Raw genomic sequence first — 24340 nt, 5'->3', positions numbered from 1 at the left:
TTTCAAGTTTGCAGGAAAGAAACAGTCAACCTAACAGTTATGAAATATATAAGTGATGCACAACATCAGGTTCCAACAGGAAAACAAAAAAAAGACCAGAATCAACTTAACAGATGGCAGAGGGAGGTATAGAGCAGAAAAGTGAGGAATAGAAAAGACGAGAGATTGAATAGAAGGGCAAGAATAAGGCTTGGAAAAAATAGAAAGTGGAAAGAGTGGGTGATTTGAAAGGACCAATTAAAGGCCTGCAGGGAAGACTGGAATGTTGTGTGTGTAAACATACTGAGTCAACAGGGACTAGGGACTGGACACACACACACACACACACACACACACACACACACACACACACACACACACACACACACACACACACACACAAGAGCAAAAGGAAGTCAATACAGTTAAAATGCATTTCTGCTGGTTGTCATGTGGATTTAAGGGAGAACGGTCCCACTTTCTTTAAAGCAGAGCAAAAACTGTTTCGGTGGTAATTTTTTTTTGAGCAATTTGCCAAAACTAGTGGAAAAAGAAAATGTGCTTTTGTTAGAAGTGATGATAAACAAACGCGGAAGCCTTTGTGCTTGGGAAAAGCGTGAGCTCATAAAAGCTTTTCCAGAAGTGTAGGTGTGTGTTTTCAGGGTAAACGTATTTATTTTGCTTACATTTCCATATACAAGGCGTTAATTAATAATCAATAAGTAATTTAAGTTTCATCCCAGAGCACTGACAGCATCATCCTATCATGCATCTACTGGTGCCGCTACATGACCTTTGAACCTACACTGTAAATCCTACTGAGGATCTCTCACCGGATCAGATGCCCAAGTCCAGATCACATGACCACTGGTGATCGACTTACTACTTGTGAGGTATCTCATTCCTTTCTGCTGCATGTTTGACTCAGTGATTCCTATTGCTGATTAACCACATAGGACTTCAGTACACGAGGTGGAAATTCCCAGAGTTATTCTGCAGTGCAGAGCTTTGACTGTGCAGTCAGGTTAGACTAGTTTGCAAGGGCTGAAAACTTCATGGTAGTTTCTGTGGGTGTGCATGTAGCAGACACTTTTATTTACATTTGCAATATCACCAAAAGCCCTCAGAGGGACAGGAGAGATTGCATGCATGAGATTCCTCCTCCTCCTCTTCCATCTGTCTCACACTGAAGGCAGGAAAAAGAAAAAATAAAGAGGTGGAAAGAGAGAAAGTAAAATGTAATCTTATGTTTCTTTTCAGCCATGAGCGAGGGGCAGGTGGTAATGGAGGGCAGACGGGCAGGGCAGGGGGCTAGTTTACGAGCTAGCTCCCTGACACGCTTCATTAGCTATTGTCATGTTGCGCCACTGGTATGCCTGCACGTGTGCTCGCGCGCCCCGTTTCTGGGTCGGACTAAAGAAGATGGTGGAGGCCATGTAGGCCAGCCAAAGCTGCGTACTCTGCGAGAATGCGATAGCTGCTGAATGTGATGCCTGTCTGCTGCATAGGCCCGGCTTCCTGACCGGTTGGACGCATTCCAGCGCTGCATCCTCGGCAGCTCTTTCTGACCTATTCTTCTAACTCAGGCAGTCTGAAGGAAAGCAGGAAAGAGGCTGCTCAGACCATCTGGTTGTAACTAGCATAACCAGTAAGCTGTGTTTCAACCTGTGACAAGCAGATATAAAATATATACTTGCATTGTGTGGATGCCAACTAATGAAAAACCAGCTACACAATCGCATTCTAATTGGGTGTAGCCTAAGAAGCACATCATGCTTTCGAAGCAGGTATGTGGCATTTACAACAACACAACTGAGTGTTGTTGTAATCGCACCAAGAGTTTAACGTTTCAGTAGCTGTTCCTCTCAACAGCTACGAAAATTACACGAACCTCAAGCCAGCCTTTGAAAGCCTTTAAACTCTTGACCTTTGGCTGTTTATTTATTCAACTTGTGTTTAATCCCAAGAAAGTCTTCTAAGGATGTAAGCCCTTAACCCAGCAGCATCCGTTATTATGACCTAAAATGACGTGCCGTCACCCTTCACAAAGTTGCTTTAAGCTGCTCACACGCAATAAGGACGTCAAAACACTTAAATATCCTCAAACGGGCACACACATGCACACAAATACACACACACTTCTCGTCCTCCATCCATCTCCACTATGCCTCAAGTGCTAAGTTACACAACAGGGATCGTCTTCCTAGCGCAGCGTCTCCAGGAGAAATTTGTCACTGCACTGCTTCTTGCTCTTTTCAGGCCAGACGAGTCCATCCGTTTAGCTTAACACACATCAAATCCACTTATTGTGACAAACACATCCCGAATAAAAAGCACCCCACAACAGTGTGTGCATGCATGTGTGTATGGTTTCATGGCATCTGGGGCACAGATGGTGTTATAGTCAAAGAAACTGAGCTGATTTGTCTCACAAAAAAGCTAAACATAGATTCTGAAGTTCACTTGACCTTAAAATACAATCCCCTAATAAAGTGCAAAATAAGTCAAACTTCCACACTAGTTCATGTTCACATTTGGGGTTAGAAAATAACCAATATACTAATTTCAATCATTACTGCATGTCAGCAGAGTCCAATAATCAAAGCTATTCATATTCAGAGAGAAAACTCAGAAAAGCAGCAAAACTTCACAGCTATGAGTGTGAAATGATTGTCACTGCAGCTCCATGTAATCAATGGCTGACTGAAAACACTTGGTTTTTGCCCATCTGACAAAAAAAACCTATATTTCGCATGTGATTAAATAAAACCCTACTTTAAAAGAAAAGTTATTAAAATATATCTTTATAACAATTCTGCTCATTTCTGTTGGGGAAAGCAAGAAAAAATTCTTTGGATGTCAATTTTCTTGTTTATATGCAGAAAAAAATCCTGACCTCTACAGAACTACAGCTCTGGTCATAGGAGATGCTTGCAGGAGTTAAAGGAGGCAGCAGTGCGTGCATGAGTGCAACTCTTTGGCGTTACCTGCCGTGGAACAAGAGACTGCTGCATTATTCTTGATTACAGAGAGACTGCTGTGACCCAAACAATGGAGGTAGGAAAATAAAAACTGGACAGAGTAATGAAAGCTGTGATACTGTACATTTGGAGAACCCAAGGTCAGGAAGCAGAATTTATTTGTTTAGATGCTATAAATATGACGGTTTACATGCACATATTCACTTTTATCACCAGCCTATCGTATGTGTGTGTGTGTGCATCTGATGCCATTTATCAATTTAGTTTGTGAGACCAGTAAAAAGCCACTCTCCTCTGTGCCCAACTGCCCATGTAATACTGCCTGATATTGTTACTGCCCATTTACTTTAGCCCATCTACGTGCCGACTGCGCCATATGTTTTAAGTGTGCCAGTCTGGGACCTGGCACCAAGTTGTGTGGATGGCAGTGGCTCTGCCTGATCGTACTTGGCACGGCATCACTAGCTACCTGAGTCATCCAGTCTGCCTGCTCCTGCCCCCCAGCAACCGTCAAATCGAGCTCTTTCCGCTCTTTTCTGCACAGTCAAAATGGGAATGTGGGCTTCTCCCGGTTAGATCTGAATGGATATATGTTCTCATGCATTCAGTTAAAAAAGGAAACGAAAAAAAAAGCTTTTGCAAAGGTTCTCTTTTAGTTTGACTGCTTGGAAACTACCAATAAACTGAGCTTTTGCTCCCAAACATTTCTCTCATCTTTACTTCCAGAACTACGCAATCAAGACTGGCTTTAAAAACCGGGATTACCTCAGTAGCCCTAAACAAACCAACATACCAACAAACAAAAAAAGCACTGTGTTCACTTTGATCCTGTGGGGTGACTAATTAGGTACGAATAGGTACAAATTATTAAAGAGGGCACAATCTTGACTGAACGAGGGTGAGATAAGGAATGCTTAGCCCTGATGCATGTAGCTGTCATTCAGCGTAGTGTATCCTGTCCTGGCAATTAGAAAAATGTACGGTGTGCGAGTTTCTGTGTATTCAATTAGCCAAGGTGTACCATGTCACTGATAATGCCTGGTGACCTTGCTATTAACACTCATCATTACTGTTTGGTGATTTGGTATGTATATTTACAATGAATTTGCAGTTCATCAAATTATAATTAAGCTGCCTGGGTGTGAGTGTGTTTTGCAAAGAGGTTGTGTTGTGTCCGAAGGAGCAATCGATCAGGAATATTATGCACTAAGGTGCGTCATGTGGTTATCTGTTGTCTCGCACTGCTGCTGAGATGCATTGCTGCTGCTGCTGGCCGTGCTGATGTTGACGTGTGTTGACACTCTTGCTGTGTAAGCTCTGAGCTCAAGCACCACAAAGAGACTGCGTGTGTTCGTATGTGCATGTATTGTTGTCACTGTTCTTATAGGAAATGTTACGGCCTCGGAAGGCAGCGTGAGCTCATGCATCTGTCTAGAACAGTGTGTGTGTGAGCGAGATGTGTTATGTACTGTACATGCTCATATGTGCATGCAGAAAAGGACGCTGTGTTGAAATGTTACAGAACCATGCAACAATAAACCGTTGCGTTTTTCGCCCTGCTACAGTAACTGCTGTGTGACCCAGACAATAGAAGGAACCAAGGCTGAAGGAACGGAGACAGAAACAGAAAGAGAAACAGAGAGGAGACAAAACATGGAGGTGCTGAGGGGGATGGTGGTGGTGGAAGAGGCTCGTGGGAAGAAACAAAACGGCATGCAAACTAACATATCGAGGCAAAATGAGAACAGTAATGAGAGAGGGAAGGAGGAAGATGAGGTGTTACCTTTCAGGGGACGAGGATTTCTCCGAGTTCACGGACATGAGCGGTGCCTGTTAGCCGCTCTCTGGCCGAGGGACCACAGGAGACGGCGAAATGGAACAGAAAGCTCCTTTTTCCCCCACACCTCTTGTTTTTTTGCTCTTCTCTATCACCCCCGGTTGTGTGTCTGAGTAAAGGAGAGGAGAGGGTTACTGCCTCCCCTCCTTCTCCTCCTTCACGTCTTTTTCCTCCTCCTCCTCTTCCTGCTCTTCCTTCCTCTCTGTCTTATGTCCTCTCACTCTAAAGAGAAGAAAGGATGGGGGACGAGGCTCCACAGAGGGCGATAAAAGAGCAGCTACTGTGCAGTGCAGAGTCTGTGTGTGTCTGCCTATGTCCCTGTGTGTGTGTGTGCGAGTTGATAGAGAGAGCAGCAATGTCAGTCAGGCGCCCCTCCTCATGTCTGAGCCTCCTTCCTCCCTCCCTTTCCTTCCTTCCTTCTCCTCCTTCACCTTGCCTCTCTCTCTCTCACTTTCCCTCCTTTAACTGAAGCACCTTTTTTCTTGTCTCCCTCTTTTCTTTGTTTCCTTCCTCTCTGGTGTCGCTGGTTGAACCGGGTGATGAAATCTATTCACAGGCTCACGATCCACAGCGTGTTTGTCTCTGTCGATGCATTTCACCCTTTCCTCTCTGTCTAGCTGGCTCTGTCAGGCCTTCTGCAGCTCTGCACAACAACAGAGCCCAGAGCAAGGCGGAGCATTCCACTTTCTGCGCAGGCAGAGGGGGAGTTGGCTTGTCACACCGACAGAAAAATGAATGCACTTCTCCTTGAGGCATACCCTCCTCCCCCGTTTTCCTCTATTACATAGTCCAGCCCCTCTCTCTATCGCTCTCACAGTCTTCCTCTGTCTCTCTCTCTTTCTCTCTCAATTGCCTTATTACAACATCCTGTATCTCAGGGCAACACAGCACAGATCTCCCCCCCCACACACACACACACACAAAATCTGGCATCTTTTCTCAATTTCTCTAAACCTAATTTCCACCTCTGTTTTTTTCTTGCTCGTAAACGTGCGTCTCGTACTTTTCTGCCCTCTGTGTGCCATCTCTTGGGGCAGATGGGTCTGCTTCTACATGAGTGAACAGCTCACAGAGAGGTAGCCAGAGGGTGCGCCATGATGGGGGGTCTGTGTCTTTCTCCCAATCTGACCTCAATATTGCTGTGTGGGTGTGTGGAGAGATGCGTGCACGAGTGTATGCAGGCTTGAAGGGACATTCTGGGGCTTATTTGGCTGATTAGTCATTAATCATAAAACTGCTTGCAGTTTACACTGTCTGTATGAAACGACACTGACTTGTTTGGGCTTATATCCATAAAGTGTTTAAAATGAAGAGAGATTCTGATGGATTATTCAGCTGCGATGTGTTGTTCTTAACACGGTTGCACACCTTTAATATCTCAGTGTTTTTTAGGTCATTGCAGGGAATGTTGCAAATTAGTAAGCATGGCTGCTTTGACGTTATAGAATGTAATTAACTCTGCACCAGCCTGATGTCATAACTTCTTTTGTATGGCAATTCCATCAGGCTACTGCACAAACACATCTAGTTACTAAATGTATGGCTCTATGGGTAGCAGCTGGTTGGAAGTCACCAGTTTTGTTCAGACCACATTAACCAAGCTACAATTATTGGATAGATGGCCATAAAATTATCTATACTCATGGTTCCCACAGGACGAACTGCACTGAAAACTGACAGCTGATTTCTCTGAATTTCAGTATGTACCCTCAGCCCCGGCTGAAAATGAACTGGAATCACTTTGGTCATCACTTTGTTTTTGGACACTAACAGGGGTGATTTTACCGAAAGCTTAATTTGGAGTGAACAAAACGAAACATCTACTAAATGATGAATAACAACAAAACATGATCGTGCCATCACAGTACCATTCCACAAACATCGTTACAACCAAACGATCTAGTCCTAAGAGCAGATAACAGTGACTGATTTTATAGATGCTGCAATAAATGTGTTTTCTTAGTAAGCGGTCGAAACATCTGAGAGCCATCAGATGTATGAGAAAAAGAGGCAGAAAGAAAAACAGGAACACAATGATCCTCTTTCTCTCCCATCTCCATACAGTTCCACTTTCCCACATAAAAGGACTACATTAGGCACACATGTCTCAGAGCCAAACTATTGTCCTCATTCTCTGTGGATGTGGGCCAATGGGGGGTAAAGAACACTCTCAGACTCAGCGCATCCAGACAGCAGGAAGAATATTGAGCCGATATGAGAGAGCGCACTCAACTTTTTATTCATTTCTTTTCAATAACCATTTTTGTTTTTGTTTTTATGGTCACAGGAGGTGGGGGAGGGTAGCCAATGCCCACAGCAGAACAAAGGTGTAAGAGTACGACAAATAGGTTTACATACAGTGCACATATTTACCCACTCTGCCCACTATTGTTAGGTTATGCAAAGGAATGACTGTGAGAGGAAACCAAAGCAAAAGATTTAAGCAGGGATCACAATATCAGAGCGAATGAAAGGGTAATCATATCCAACTATTGTACGGCTAAAATATTTATTAATGCCAACAAATATTGGCTTATGTCACAGTCAATCTGAAAAATCTTACAGGCAAAAACTTTAAAGTATAAGCAAAGGCTCAGCTTCAATGTGTAGATTTGAAGACGAAGGTGAGAATTTTCCAGTTTTCCCATAATTCTTATTATAGACCTATGGAAGCCCGTTTCCGCCACTAAAAAAAAAAAAAAAGGATCCATAACTCAAAATTTCGAGTTATTTTCTCGAAATTTCGAGTTATTATCTCGAAATTTCGAGTTATTTTCTCGAAATTTCAAGTTATTTTCTCGAAATTTCGACATATTAACTCAAAATTTTGAGAAAAGCAACTCGAAATTTCGAGTTAGCGCTGCCAATCAGTAATCTACGTGAATGACGTCATTTCCATGTTACCCGGAAGCTGAAGCCCTCAGCTACAAATGCTACAGCTAAGCTACTGGTATTACATCCAGTCGTGAATGCACAGATTGCTGAGTGTTTTCAGCCTGGCTTCACAAATGATGAAAGCCCTGTGTTATTAGCTGAATCACATGGTGTTACTATCAGCAAACATACTTTAATTTGTTGGGATCCGTTTTTGAGTGCGCGGTCCTGCGCCATATGCTTCCGGGTAACAAGAAAGCGACCTCATTCACGTATATTTTTGATTGGCAGAGCTAACTCGAAATTTTGAGAAAAGTAACTCGAAATTTCGAGTTATATTTCTCGAAATTTCGAGATAATAACTCGAAATTTCGAGAAAATAACTCGAAATTTCGAGTTATGGATACTAGCTTTTTTTTTTTTTTTTAGTGGCGGAAACGGGCTTCCATATAGACCTGATGGTAAAGCTTGGAGTATAAAATACAGCATCCTAAATGATTCTAGGTAAATGTTTAAAAAACAAAGAAAAACATTATAAATGTAAAAAACTTTTGTAGGTTTCAGCTTCAGTGACAATATCAGTTGTCCTTTTCTTGTTTTTCTTTCAGGTGCAGAGCTTTGAAGTTACAGGCTGATCATACAAAACAGGCAAATTGGAGATGGCAATATAGTGACTTGTATTTTTATAACTTTTAAGGGATACATAAAACAGACTAATTTTTTTAAAAATGAATAATGATCTGTTAGTACCTACATTTTAAATGTTATATATGAACTGTGTCGTTAATCCATTTTAAGCAGGGTTTCTTTAGTGACCAGACCCCACCGATCCTTTAATGACTAAGTACTAAACAGTCCCTATTTTGTATCATGTGGTTATTTTCCTTTCATACATGTCTTTCTGAGCTGTACACATTTCCACAGTGGGTCAGACCACAGAGAAATTCATGGGTGCCATCACTTCTAAATCCTCCTAAATTTGATGGGTCCATTGGTACAATCCTGATGTCACCTCTTCATTGAAATAAGTCTTATGTAAGGCATGTATACCTTATTCAAGTAAATCACACATTAACACCTGAGTACACACCTACACACACACACACACACACACACACACACACACACACACACACACACATAGTAGTATTTCACTCAGGGCATCAATCTGCACACTTAAAGTCTGATTCTCGTTCTATTTTCAAAAGAAGAAGGAGCAAAAGAAGAATAAGAAAGAGGGAGAGGGAGGGAGATGATGACTCTCATGAGCAGATATATTTTAGGAGCTGGTATTGAGGTTGCTGGGAGCTATCTTTAAGCGGCCTACTTCTACTCACTGCTTGGTGAATGCTGGGGAGAGAAAAGGGGCTTATATAGGCAACACACACTCAGACGTAGACACACACTGGTCTTTTTGCAAATTGCTTCTGGACGTACAGTATGCTAAAACAGAGGAATACAGACAGAAGTCAGAGCAATCATATACACAATAAGCATATTCATACACAATGTGCACCATACGTGCATGGTGGGGGTACGTGTGTGCATGCTAATGCAGGCGAGTGATATGCTGTTACTTTAACAGTGACTGTGCTTTTTGTGTCAGCAGGCTTGTTTGTGTCTGCAGAAACACCGCCCCCAAGTGGAATCACACACACACAATCACACACACAAAACAACCTGTCCATGAGTGTGACAGTATGGATGTTTAGACCAGCTTGCAAACTCTAAAGAAAACGTCCAAGTGCCAGAAACTGCAGTTCGTCTAATGACCACCTGAGGCTGACTCCAAAAGAAAGCCAGTACACACATATTTAAAAAACAGTTTGATCTAAAAGAAAATGAAAATGGCAAAATATTATTTTTCCACATATGGCAACTCGGTATAAGCTTATTCGTAGTAAAATGTATTGTGTTTTGTTGCGTATCTGAAATTTTCAGAACTAAATTAAAAACTGTGTACATATAATTGATTTATTTTTATTACCAATAACACAGAACAATAACAAGCTAGTTCTACTTTGAAACAGAGCTATGCAGATTACTTTGAAAATTGTGTTTGTGCAAATGAATAAAATACAAAGTAGCCAATTTTACTGAGCTGTAAAACATAGCTAGAGCTCAAAGTAGAGCTCAATAGCTTGAAAGAAACAGTAAGCCTATCCCAGCTCAGTTTGGCGTCGCGACACATATTTATCCTTTCATTCTTCAATTGTATAACTTGTAGTAATGAATGACTAAATAAAGATTCAAATGTTAAATTTCTGTCACCTCCATATTTGGATTCATTTGTTTTTCTTTTGTTGGAGACACAGCATAAGAGCTGCGTGTAACTCTGTAGCTGCAGTTCTGTAACCCCAGTGTTTGCTGAAAACTTAGCACTCTGTCCTCTTGTCCAAATATAGTAACTCCTGCTTCCGAAAAACTGAAACCATGGAGGCTGAAATGCTAACACTGTGGCTTCAAGCTTTGCCCAAAGCCAATGGGTGATGTCACAATGGCTATGTCGAATTTTTTATATGCAGTCTATGGTTTGGACCAGTTGGAGCCTCCGAGCCGCAGTTGTGCAGACTGCCATATGGATCAGACTCTACAATTCAAACTGCAACACGTGTCAAAAATAAATACAGGAGCGTTGAGCTTCACATTTCCTGCTGCCTAAAGAACTAGATCACAAGTAATTTACAATGATGGGTGAAACACACAAACTGTAAAGTTTCTTTTTTTTTCCATTTTTTTTTTTTTTTTTTTTGGTAACAGAAAATGACTCATATCTGCAGACCTGACAATGACATCAAAGGTAACTCTAGCTCAAACAACCCTGAGATTCTGGGTTGAATCACCTTTTTTATTTTTAAATAAGCAGTGTAGGACATAAATGACTCAAACATCAAACCAAGTGATATGAATTCATATCATCTGAATAACCTTAGACTTATGTGATCATTTAAAAAAAGCTGTAAATTAACAATGCAGAACGCTGCTTATTGTTTAAATGAACTTTAAGATACTTAAATAAGCAAGTCAGGTGAAAGAAATATTGGAAGGATAAAATGAGGTCTAGCGTGGTAATCACAAACGTTATACAGCAGGCCTCGCAAAATCGCTAGCCCGACGTCCCGGAGCTAGCGATATCTCCGGTCGGGCGACCAAAATCTATCTCAGCCCCGCCCGTCGGGCTATCATATAGCCTGACCGGCTATCGCTAGCTCTGGGACGTCAGGCTAGCAATTTTGCGAGCCCTGTACAGTAAAGACTATTTTCACAAATGAGAGTCCAGCTCACTCAGAAAAGCAGAGCACAAGTTGACCTATTAATACAGGCGATGGCTCTTTGTTACTTAAATTGAAGCCTGACTGATACAGTGTTTAAGAGCAATACCAACGCCAATATTTGGTCAGTGAAAATCTCATATATCGGCTGATGTCTTATCTTTTTTTCTTTCAGACACACACAACATAAATAGATTTCTATAACTTTTGTTATGCGTAGATAATATGGATATGCAGTTGCCAAATAATCTTGTTTTACTGTCACGTCATGGCATTTCTCCCATCTCTTCTTGACTTTTTGAATTTTCAATTATCAGCTATTATATATGCAGATACTGATATCTCACTACATTAGTTGGGCTCTAATTCAAATAATAATCAATATAAACATAATCAATTGGCATCACCAAGTTCAAAATGTCTTTTTAAGGGTTGCCTGGATCAATGTTTCACATATAAGATATGTACTGTTTAAATGGCACAGCAAGCAGTGTCAACAACATAGCATGCACATCACAAATGCAGTAGAATTATTTTAAAACTAAGCCCTGTTCCGAGACATTTGGACTCCTCATGGGTTTGGATCTTGCCTTGAACCGTTTTTTCCCCCCTATTTTTCTTCCTACTCATGTCCCATCATGTTTTTTCCAGTGAAGTGAAAAAAGTGTACAGCTCCTTCCCACTACATGCACACAAACACAGAGCGCAGCACGCTGGTCAGGGCAGAGTGCTTGCAATTCCTCCAAACATACAAAGGTAAGCAACTTGCACTTTCTGTGCCTCATTACCCGGAGAAAATCCAAACACTAGACTGATCTACCTGCTCCTGTACGTTTGGGAATCTGTACTTGCAATTTGTAAGTTATATGGTCATAAATCCCTTAACAGCGCCATGTTGTGGGAACAAAACTTAAAACGTTAATTTTTTTTGGTATGAAAGGTTGAAGGTTAGGCTGATGGTTAGGGCTGAGTGTGTTAATGTAATGGTTCGAATAAGGATCAGGAAACCAATGTAAGTGTGAAGGGATGAAAAACAAATCACAAAACAACCCCACGGCTCTGTGTGGTTTTCTTAGAGCTTATTAACTAAGTGGTGCCTGTTTATTTAATGAGTGAGCAACCTGTGACCTGTCTTACTGACCTCAGCTGCCTCACCAGATGGAAATTTAAATAGATTGTATCACCTGTGGGGTTGGGTAACACTTAACACCAGCCTCACCCACAAAATGGCTAGCTTCATGTTTTTTAACGCCCTTTTACCACGCTAATTACGGAAAGGACAAGGACAATAACAACACTTACTGAAACAAAGATGCCCGCGTGATCAGTGTACTGCTGCTGCTGCTGAAGGAAAGAACTAACTGGTAAATTTAAGGGGCCCCTTTAAAAAAACAAAACAAAACCCTGAACATTTTTAGTGGTTTTAAGGGTTGAAAGACACTTTATGAATCACACATTCCTCTTGTCCACAAATAAATACTGCATGTTCCACATTGGTGAGATAAACAAAAGATAAATGCTGTTCAGTGATTTACAGTGTGGCAAAAAACAGGAGAGGTGGTAGTAGTGTCTACAAAGAATCCATTTACCAAAGACCAAAAACTCAAACATGGATGCCCTCTACTGGACATAACTAGGATTGCAATACTGAGAAGAAAACCTGCCGACAATACACTTTTCACTTGATAGCAGGAACTCGTGATGGGATACAAGGAACCAGGGAGAAATAAAAGCAACACTTTGGGAGGCGATGGAAGGATACACAGCACATTGTTAGAAGGCAAGGGGAATAGAAGAAACCAGCTTGGCCTGCGTTTCTAACTGCACAGCGTTGTTATAACAACCATGCACTAGAGAGTGGATGTGGCCACTACTGAGCGTTATGTCAACACAGTGATTAGGATATTTCCCCTTTGTTAATTGATTATTGAAATGATTATTGCCATAATGTCACTGAAACTGTCAGCGAATAGTGGACAAATGTCTTTGTCAGAAAAAATGTGCCTCACATGACCTATGCAAGGAATTGGAATTATTTAAGAGAGATATGACTTCTGGTTAAACTCAGCCATGTGAAAAATTGACCATGACGCTTCCTGTCATTAGTTACGTTTTACTGGCAAGAAGACAAAACCACAAAACCGTTTAACAGATAACTAGCAGCTCTAAGTTACAAGAAGGAACACTCTACCAGAAAAAAAACATTATCCTTTTCACACAATAGCAGCCATGCAACAGTAATAAATAAGATATTAGAAAATATGAGATTTATGACACAAACTTGCTTAAAAAATGTTAGAGCAACCTGAACATTAACCAACCTACAATAAAATGAGAAATTAAGCAAGAGGAATATAGCTAAATCAGAATTAAATAGAAAAAATTGCTACAAAATATAATAAATCATAAATTAATAACAATTAAGAGGTTATAATATAGTAATTCAAAAATCCCATATATGCTGCTTTCCACACAGACAGAAATACCACATTTAATACATTTGTGCTCGGGAGCAATTCTGATCTATAGGAATATAACCAGAATACAACCAGCTCGCAAACAGTTGAGTCGCCCAAAGTTGTGTTCATTGACAAAGGCCGAGTCAGACTGATGGCAACATGCTGGCAGTCTGTCTGCATTTATAAATTAGAGAACAAATAAGTTATTTGCAAACCTTTGACAATCTCACTGATGATTGATGATTGCAGTCAGTCCAAGTCAGACTGCAACTGTTTGCACAAAGGTTGCTTCTTATCAGCCGAACCATGCAATTGCCTTGCGATCAAAGGTGACCGCGAGTGTGCATCACCCCCAAGCTCTAGGCAGCCATTCAGTCACCACGAGTTACAATCGGTAGCAGAATGTGAAAAGGTAAGTGTGTCCAGTCTTGGAAGGTTTTTCAAGTTAAGCCAATTAAATCATGTTTACATCAGGATGGTGGTGCATGAGATGAGCCCTCTTGTTCACAGTATTGCACGAGTATTTTAATTTATTTAATAAAATATGAACATTCGATGCCCATGTTTCAATACAATATCATCACACAAAATATCACGATACTAAGCTGTGTCTATTCTTTCCTCCACCCCTGCTAAATAGGCTCTTTCAGCTGTACTCGCAGATATACACATAAAAAAACTGTAGTTTACATTTCTTACAGTGGAGTGAAGGATAAGCTACACTGCCTCCCACCTATTTATTCAAGACAACACTGCTAAATACAAGCTATACACTACTATACAGATGCTTATGAAGGTTTTTTGGTGACACACTAAATTAGGACACCAGACTGCTCAGTATGGCCAATTATTCAGTGTTTACAATAGCAACAGAAGTCTCGATCGAAACCCGCTGATGCACAGACTGTGAAGGACACACAAATACACATGAGTATACACACATTCTCCAGAGATGTGGGTTAGTATGCTGAGGCGATACCGGGGCAAACAAATAACCTTGTGGCTAGACTGCAAACACAAACAGCGAGTGCACTAGACACAAGCAATTGAATAGCATAGAAATGAGTATTGATTCTGCTCCCTTCTACATACATGCTACATATTATCTGTAATTATATATCAGGGAATAGAAAAACATTTCATATGTTGTGCTCTCAACCGCATTGTCAGTACGAGCAGCATCTTGGTATCTCATCATCATCGCTTTTGCAGTTTCTTTTAACTGAAGCTGTATCACATTTTCCATGAGGCTTTGGGTTGGCCGTTTCCTATTTTTAAAAAAGGGGCAATTACTTTAAATCACTGTGTGGTTTATGTTGTGCAAAAGCTATCAAGCAAGCACTAAGAAGCGATAGGAGGAGCCAGACTATTCTTTAAAAAAAGGGGGTTGGGCATTAGTTGATCTGCTGTATCTAGAACCACAGGGTTTAACAGACGGCATCAACAGCAGTTTGCAAAAAACGGTGCGAGACAGCGAAATTCAGGGTTGTGATTTCTGCTGGGGATACTTACTACTACTTACTCGCCAAAATATTCTGCAATTATTCTGCAACCTTTTTTTACTCTAAGACGTCTTTAAGTAACCCGTCTAACTAATCAAGTCCAGAGATTTCTTTTTTGTTTTTTAAAATACTGACAAAAATGTTTACGCACTCATCAAAGTTGCCTCCAACTGTAACCTCATACCTTCTGTAATTAAGCTAGCGGAAGGGTTATTTGCAGGGGTGTTTTTTGCGCTGGGTTTTGATTTCCAGGCCAAATACTGCCTGCCCTGTGTGCTTTCTGAGAGTTGTTGGGGCCTGGCTGTATACAAACTATATACAGGGGAGGGGGGCATTCTAAAAAAATTTTTTTTTATTTATAGTTCCTAAATTGTTACCAGCATGAGAGAGAATAAAAAGCTACACAAAGTCATTAGAATACAATTCCGATACATTTTCATGGCTAACCATGTCAAAACACGGCTCTGAGAAATTAACTATACCTTGAGAGGCTGTAGAGTGCACAGTATGCAGAACCTGCATTTTAATTTAGCTTGTGAGGAGAAACACCCAAACGGCAGCATACGTTACACTTTTTAAAAAGGGGAAATAAAGCTGTGAACCAGATCAGGTTCTGTCTTCACAAGTCTCATTTTTCATCTAATCTCTAACGAGGTATGTATTTCTCAGACAGACTACACTGAGAAACATCACTTTCAGATGTATCTGCATGCAAAAAAAAGGACTAAAACAATAATAATCGTAACTTTTTGAGGAAGAAAGAATTTCTGCTATTCATAAGAAGCAGCTCCTCCTTTCCAGTTAGCCAGGAGGTGGCAGTGGAGAGTGACTCTATGCTGTTTCCAACCTCTCCAACTGTGATAAGCTGCTGCCCTCACAGAATTACATGCGCTATTAATGACTTCAGTCTTTACGTGATGACCCACTGGCGAGGAACTGCGGTGCTGGACCACGCTTTGTGAGCATTACACGAGAGGCTCAAATCCTTGCCTCTGAGCAAATCCTATTTGGACCACACACACTAAAGTTGAGAATCCCTCCTTTTAATTCGCTCTTGTTCTTGTCTCCTTATTCACCCTGATTGACTCGGTAGATTTACTCGGATCTTGTGCTTTCCTGGCTAATGCTCCCGGAAAGCAGGAGGAAAATCTTTAAAGAGCTCAAACTCCCACCAGCCAGAAAAACAAAATTCACCCTTTATTCCCCCTGCAGCAAACCACTAGATGAGATGCAGTTCATATAATTACAACCGATTGCAGCAGTGGTCAACTCACAAGTGTTGCCTTGCTGTCACAATTAAAAAAAGCAACTACCCCCCCTCCAAAAAAAAAAAAACCTTTAACATGGGGGAGGATCAGAGGCATCGAAACCCAACACACTTTGCTCACTAATAGCAGTTGAAAAGGTGAGTTGAAAGAGCGAGCTGCTTTGCAGGAGTTCCTACTCCAACGCCTACTTCTACATTCAATTATTCTGTCAGTCAGCAATAACAGAACCACTGTGGCCACCGGGGAGAAAATGGTTTCCATTCACACACACACACTACAGAGGAAAGAACCAATATCATATTACAATTCAGTATGTAACAATGAATGACCCGTTGAGACGGCATAGCCAGTCTCTTAGACAGCACAACGCCGAGCAGCACATGACAAGAAATGCGTTTGCATTTTCTACATGACATTCACGTGTTGCCTTATCTTGACCCCAAAACAGATACTGTATATTTAAAAATGGACCTCTTCCAATTTTTAAGTAGTGTGTCAAAGTCTTGAGTCAGCTCCCCCCAAACGTCTTTTTCTTTTTTTCATTAAGCCTTTGTTAAGGTCTTTCAAAGTTGTACTTTTGACCCCTGCAATAGTAGATGGTGGATTTGAACCCAGAGCCTTCTTGCTGTGAGGCAACAGTGCTGACCGCCTGATTTTGATTTTTAAACAGTCAGTAGCAACAGGTCTGATGGAGTGATGAATCCAGATTTGAAATTTATGGTTCAAATCGTCAATATGTATGGAAAAAGGCAGAAGCATCACTAAAACATGGCGGAGACTCTGTCATGGTGTGAACTGCATTTCTGCCAGTGATGCAGTGCCATTGGGAAAGTGTCTGATTAGCAAAGGGTTCATTCTTCAGAAGCCTGGAGAATTATTCCTGAAGACTCTTTCAAGAAATTACAAGTAAACTTTCCTAATAGAGCTCAGGCTGTGTTGAAGAATAAAGGCTTTGACTGTGACTTTCCAGTCAAAGTTCCTTTTTCTAGCAAAATATAAAGACATTAAAAAGAAATTATAGAGAAAGAAATTATAGAGGGATGACTCAAGGCTTTTCCTTCCTGTATAGCTAGATGGGCCTGGCCATGATGGACAGTAGGTGATTAATTCTGCTTTAAAAAGAAAAAAAAAGGTAATAACACATTTTAATCTTTTGGCGTAGACTCTGGTTTATACATTCGCCTAACAAAAAGATGCCCGGTTCTCCCAGAAGGAGGCACAAATCTGTTGGGTGTTGCACCAGGAAGGGCATCCAGCACAAACATCTGCCAAATCAACTATGGACTGCTATCTACTTTGGATCCTTTGGGAGTAAGAGAGCAGCTGAAACTAACTTATACAACGTTGACTCTGGAGAAACAGCACAAATAATACATAAATACAGTATTAATGGAGACAGCCTGTATGTAAATGAAGATACTGGGCTTTCCAGTCTGTGTCTACATTGACCTGTGTGCTGTCTCCCATGTGGCCAGCACAGCAGCTTTTACTAAAACCCTCATTTCCTGCCTGCAGCCACCCTGTGGCATCCTCTAATTCCCCCTCTCACTTCCCTTACTCACTTTCTCCATCCTGGGCTTTTCTGTTGCTACTGGTGGACCAGACACAAGCTCTCCTTTTCACCCTCGCGGTCCCTTTCCCTCCTCGCTTACGCTCTCCCATTATTTTTTTGCTCCACCTCTCTAGCTTTCTGCATGGTTCTCAGTATTTCTTTCTCTCCCTGTTTCTACATGCAGCTCACATGCTCAGCTCTCAGCTCCAGTCGCCCAGGCAGGCCAGAGTATTGATGAAGCTGAGCTGTACAAATCTGCCTCCCAGAAGACTGCTCTCTCTCACACATCTATACAACACATTACATACAGGTCATCAACCCACAACTGCTTCCTAAACTAGAATAATTGGACAGCTCTGAGACACACAGCCACTGGGGTTCATCTACAGAGGAATGGTCTCCTGGCATCCCCAGAAAATCAATTAGGTTTATTAACAGGTAGAAAGTCCACTCCATAACTCTTGCTTATTACTTGTAGTATAAATATTGTTTATTATGATAGCAGGCTGATCTTAAATAAGACAAACGGATAATAAATATAAAAATATCTCATATATCAACATTATGGGAAGAAACAAATCATCTGTTGATATTTTTGAACCTCTAAGCTTTCAACACTATGCATTAAAAGGCTGAATATACACCAAAATAAAATACCATCTGAATCAGTGTTATCCACTATGTTGATTTCTATTATACTATATAGTGTTTACCCACAGACGTGGCTTCTGAGTTTGAAAAGTTAACCTGATGCAGTGCATTAAACTTGTTTTCTGTTCCACAGTGGTTTAAAGTCCTTTTTCCAGATGAAAATACATTTTGTATTGCATTTGGAGATCAAAGTTCTAGAGTCTGAAGGAAGAATGGAGAGGCTCAGAGTCCAGGGTGTTTGAAGTTCAGTGTGAGTTTGACACAGGTTGTGATGATTTGGGGTCCTCTGCTGCTGGCAGTGATGGTCGCTTCACTGTCTAAAGTCATTGCAGCTGTCAACTGGGAGATTTGAGAGCACTTCACGCTTCCATCTGCTGACAAGCTTTATGGAGATGCCGATTTTCTTTTCCCGCAGGACTTAGCACCTGCATACAGTGCCAAAAATACAACCAAACGGTTTGCTGACCATGTTATTACTTGTTGATTAGCCACCCGACACCCCTGAGCTGAACCCCACTGAGAATCTGTAAAGTATTGTCAAGAGGAAGATGGGAAACATCCAACCCAAAAATACAGACAAGCTGAATAGTGCTATCAGACTACCCTGGGCTTCAGTAACACCACAAGCAGATCGCCTCCACTCCGCACTGATGCAGTAATTTGTGGAAACATGCCAACTAAGTGTAACTGAATCTAATTTTTAGAACATGTATTAGAAATCCATTTTTGATCTAAGGAAACATTCTTGTAATTCGAGATGCTGGATTTCTGATTTTCATGAGCTATGAGCCATAATCATCAAAATTAGAACAAAAAAGATTTTCACTTTAAGTGTAATGAATAGATTATATGAAAGTTTATCTTTTTGCATTAAATAATAAAACACACACACACCTTTCAATATATTCTTTTTTTTCCCCAAGATTCACTGGTATGGCAAATATCCAAGAAAACCAGAATAACAGCAGCCTGACGTTGGTGAACTTTAATACAAGAACCAGGGTGTGCACTATTAGGCTAGTGGTTAGTCATCTCCTTTCACGCTTGCTATCTAACAATGGGAAAATATTTTTAAAAAATATTTGAAATAGAAATGAATGTGCATGTTCAATATGATAAATGGACTGGTTCATATATAGCGCCTTTCTACTCTATTTGAGCACTCAAAGAACATTATACTACATGCCTAGTTCATCCATTTGCACATGCACTTTTTTACCTAAGTGCTTTCTATCTCACACACATTCATACTCCAATGGATGCACAGGAGAGGAACTTGGGGTTCGGCATCTTGCCTGACAGTGCTAAATCATAACTGAGGTCATGCTTCTTCAGGGATGGGTGGCAAATTTAAGTTTATGTGCACTTTCTTGGCATGCAAACTGGAGCAGCCAGGGATCAAACCAACAACCTTCTGATTAGTAGATGACCTGCTCTACTTCCTGAACTACAGCCACCCATTATGTAAATAATGGTTATTTTTTCATACTTCCATGTTATAACACTGAAATGTAACCTTTCTGTATGCATTACATACTGTATTTGAGTAAACTCCAAGTTCATCTTGTGTCCTTAGACCAGAGAATAAACACTGTACATCCCAATAAGAATATTAGCATTTAGATTCCCTATTGCCAGTCTGTAAAAACAAAAAAAAGTTATGACTACTGAATGCTATTATACTGGAGTCACTTTTCACAGTCAAAAACCTGTAAGCCTTGGTATGTTAATCCAGTTCCACTTAATGAAAGAGGTGATTCACAATGAGCCCAAGCAGCTGAAACTCGCAAAGGCTCGGTCATCCTCTAACAAGCTTACTGGCAATTTTTTTCTATTCTTGGACCTTTATGATGTCATAAAAACAGGGCAGAGTGGCAGTCAATCAGAAGAAAGTTGGTTTAAAGGGAGATGATCTTTATTTATCTTATCTCGGTGAAGCCCCTGAGTTTATCCTGTCTTAAACAAGCTCTTTTTGCTGATAACATGCAAAGTCAGTCTATAGAGTCAGTGAGAAAATGCATGCAGCCAGATCGATTTTAATCCAGGCAACTTTAAGCCTCAGGATACAGTGAAACTGGTGAGTAACAAATGGCAGGCCCAGGGTAAATCAACATGACATCATTATTCAGCAGTCACCAGTTAGGCATCGACTCTGCACAGCCTTTCTTCCAAACAACTCTCAGCCGATGGTGTTTATTTTAGGCAACGGTCTAGACTTAATAACACAGAGAGAGCTGAACTGAGTAAGCAGGTATAAGTTAAAAAGATTTAAAACAATTACACTAATATTTATTGAGCGATGGTAAATTAGTGTCAGATATTTTCATACTAAATTCTCCAGGTAGCTTGGAAGCAACATCTCAAAGATTAATTGCTCCTGTTGCTTACTTGTGAAGATTTGATATTGGGATTTGTCACCTTTTTTCAACAGCAAATTAGGTGTTCAAAGCTAAACTGCGATTTTCAACCATATGAACAGTGTCACTAAACCCTGCTATAAATGTTGCCGTAAGATGGAATCAGTCTACAATCAGTCTAATATCTGTCTGCAATTGAATTGGGCCAAGTTGGCAATTGCATCCAATCTGTCTCTGATAATACAGGAAACAACTGCAGCAAATCATTCAAAATCCCATATCTGTTGCACTCTACATAGACAGAAATGTACATTTCACTTTTACATTTGTGATGAGGAACCTTCCTGCTCTAAAGGAACACAACCACAGTGCAACCAGCTGAGTTGTGCTCAATGGCAACGATTAATTCAGACTGATAGCAACACATTGACAGTCTGGCTGCATTTATAAATTAGAAGGCAGTTATTTGCAAACCTTTAACTAACTCTCTGAGAGTGATTGCAGTGCACATCAGACTAACTGTTGCAAAAAGGTTGCCTTATATCAGGCAACCTGCACAATCCCCTTGCAATCAAGAGTAGTTATGAATGTGCAAACACCCTCAAATTCTAGGCAACCATTTAATCACCGCAAGGTGCAATCGGTCACAGAACGGGAAAAAATTCTATACAATCAGCAGGCAGCCACCGACGTTTTTGTTGATGCAAGGAGGTCGCTTGTCTGTTTTTACTTTTGTGACTGAGCCATTACTTTGACTGAATTAGGAGGCAGTTTGTCAAGCTAAGTGTGTTTTTTTTTCCGGCTGAGCAGATTTAATTTCATTTTTCTCGTCTAACCTTATCACAGGATGGAGGAGCATGTTCATAGTATACCCTGAGCACACATTTATTTAATAAAAGATCAACATTTGGTGTCCATCTATCAATACAATACTGCAACACAAAATAGCACGCTATTATCCTGTACTATGCACTCATATTTGTTTCCCCCACTCCTAGTTATAATGGCTTTATAACGACAATAATAGGTTTATACTTTAAGAAACTGTGAATTGATTAGACATATATTACAAGCACTTGACAGATTAATCAATAGTAAGAGTACCAGATCTGCTATAAGAACTTTTTTCTTTTTTAAAGTTATACTGCTCCACAATCTGGTAATCTAGACCCTGCACACAAAAAAGTCCTGCATCTTTGTTCTCTGACCTGGGCCTGATTTGGGTGAGAAAAAGTAAAATTAGTGAAAAAAGTCAATACAAGCAAACTTTCAAGACTCCACTATCCATCTTTCTCACACACAGAAAACCAGTAGTCCAATCAGTCAGGCTAAAAGAAAGGAAAAACTGCTGATCAAAGAAAACAGTAAGATCGGGTTACTCTGTTCATTTGATAACCTGAACCTCAAAGGGCCACAAAAGCAAAATCCAGATGATAAAAACTTGAACTTAGTGTGAACTTTCTTTAGTCTGCAACCAATATGAAAATATATCCACCTACAGACGTCTCACATTTTCACACACACATGCACACACACACACGCGTAGTCAATACTGTGTTGCGTTAATGGATAAATCCAATAAATAATAGCACTGTGTTCGCATTGGCCAGGCAGGCCTGGTACATGACATGTGGTCAGCACATTGAACAGAAGTGATAAAAGCTTGGAAAAGACTTTGAAGGCCAGAGTTGTAGCTGAAAGGCCAATACATCGGTTTCTTTGCTCCACAAATACGCTGCGCCGAGCAATTCACTCAAACATGTGACTGAGCCAGTTCTTGTGTTGATGGTCTTTAAACATCAAAGCAACACTGAGCATGTGGTTTCTCACACATCATGGTTTTGTGTGAAAAAAAATATGCACATATTTGTTTCTGAGTCAATGAGAAGACAAAAGTCTCAAATGCATTGCTGAATTGCAACATTCCTCCTGCCAGTATCTGATCAACAGTGAAAGACAAACAGCGAGATGGACATCGTCCATTAAAAGACCATAATGAAGTGCAGTAAATAAAGTCTTTAAACAGATAGTTTATACTGCCTTAAAGTTAAATGCATGTATTTTCCTTCCGCTGTATATGTTTTTCAAATAAATAAGACTTCCACTGTAAGGCTACACTTAACACAAACAAATTGACATGTATTGGTAATCCTGACCTAGTTCACCTAGTTGAGACTGATAGCAAACGAGAGTTGCACCAACGACAACATACAGCTGAAGCTATGATCTTTTGCAGGTATTTGATCACAAACATCTTTAAGAACAACATTAATTTATTTAAGAGGACTGACAATGATTCTACTGCTTATTTCAGTCTGCATATTATGAGGCTAAGATGCATAAAGGGTCGACTTTGCATCTGATTTGCCAGCGATTATGACTGCCAAAAATAATAAATAAATAAAGACGGCTAACTCATATTGCCCCACAGACTGTCATAGTAAAAAAAAGGTTAAGCCTTGCCTTATAAATGATAACTGATCTGTGGAAAGTGCAAAAAACACTCCTGTGCATCAAGTGAAACACACAAAGAAAATGCATGAATACATCTCATAATCTCATAATAAAGGCTGTAAAACGTTGCAGTGCAGCCGTTAAGGGACCCTACAAATACTTATGTCAATAATAATAAATAATAATAATTAACACTCTTTTGATTATAAGTATATTTGTCCCTTTTTACTCTTTTTACCACCAGAGAGGGAGACACACGGCCCCTCATCTCAATAGCAGCTGAAGAAGTTGGCGTCAACAACACTAATAGCAGTGACCCTGTAGCCACACCAGCTGTCTGTTATCATTAAGGTAGCAGCTAGCAGCTATGGCTAATAATAAAATAATAAGGTTAATGTGGGAGATAAGCAGTAAATGTTATCAGTCTTGCTCATTCGCAATGTTAACAGACAGTGTTAAACGGACAGAGAGACAGACAACTTAACAGGATAACCCAGTCATCTATTTCTTGAAAGTGTCATGTTTCTCTTAAGGACACAGACTGATACAGAGAAAACCCCACCAGCAGCTAGACGGAAACAGTAGTAGTCTATCCAAGCTGCCATAGGCTGAGAGGCGGAGTACACCCTGGACAGGTCACCCCTCTGTCACAAAAATAAGACAGAGAGGATTCACACTCATATTCACACTTGTTGGCAATTAAGAATCACCAATTAACCTAACTCTATGTCTTTGGACTGTGAGAGGAAGCCAGAGTATCCGGGGAGAACATGCAAGCTCCACACAGAAAGGCCAGATGGCAGATTTAAACATCAGGGCCTTCTTGCTGTAAGGTAACAGTGTTAAATACCATGTTGCCCTGATTGTGGATCACTGTGCTGAATACTTGGTCTCAGTTTCAAATTTGGTACAACCATAAACACCTCGTACCCTCACCGCTGGGTCCTTTTTATACAAACCTTCCTGTCCTTGCTTATGTTTCCACTTGAATTAGTTCAAACAAAGGACGCTGTATCTGCTTAAATTTCAAAGACATCAAAGTCAAGTGACAACGCACTGCTTACATAAAAGTAGCACAAATGAAATTTTACTATTTATCTACGTTATTAAGGCTCAAGATAAAAGGTGTGTTTGTGAGTGTATGTGAGTTGTTG

At 40.5% G+C, this 24340-nt stretch overlaps 1 protein-coding gene across 7 annotated transcripts in view; it reads right to left on the bottom strand.

Annotated features, from left to right (window-relative positions):
- srpk2 (SRSF protein kinase 2) overlaps positions 1-24340 on the bottom strand; it is a 69012-nt gene that overhangs the window by 40614 nt on the left and 4058 nt on the right. Inside the window, exon 1 of one of the 7 annotated variants that reach the window (XM_040026193.1) lies at positions 4744-7461. The exons of the other annotated variants lie outside the window; for them this stretch is intronic. Within the exon in view, the coding sequence (XP_039882127.1) occupies positions 4744-4781 (38 nt within the window). The 5' untranslated portion in view covers positions 4782-7461. Of the gene's footprint in view, positions 1-4743; positions 7462-24340 lie in introns of those variants that run through there. 7 annotated transcript variants of the gene reach the window in all.

The sequence above is a fragment of the Simochromis diagramma genome, unplaced genomic scaffold (assembly GCF_900408965.1).
Source record: "Simochromis diagramma unplaced genomic scaffold, fSimDia1.1 OVJJ01000293.1, whole genome shotgun sequence".
Lineage (NCBI taxonomy): Eukaryota > Metazoa > Chordata > Actinopteri > Cichliformes > Cichlidae > Simochromis > Simochromis diagramma.
This window is presented reverse-complemented; position numbering and strand designations above follow the sequence as displayed.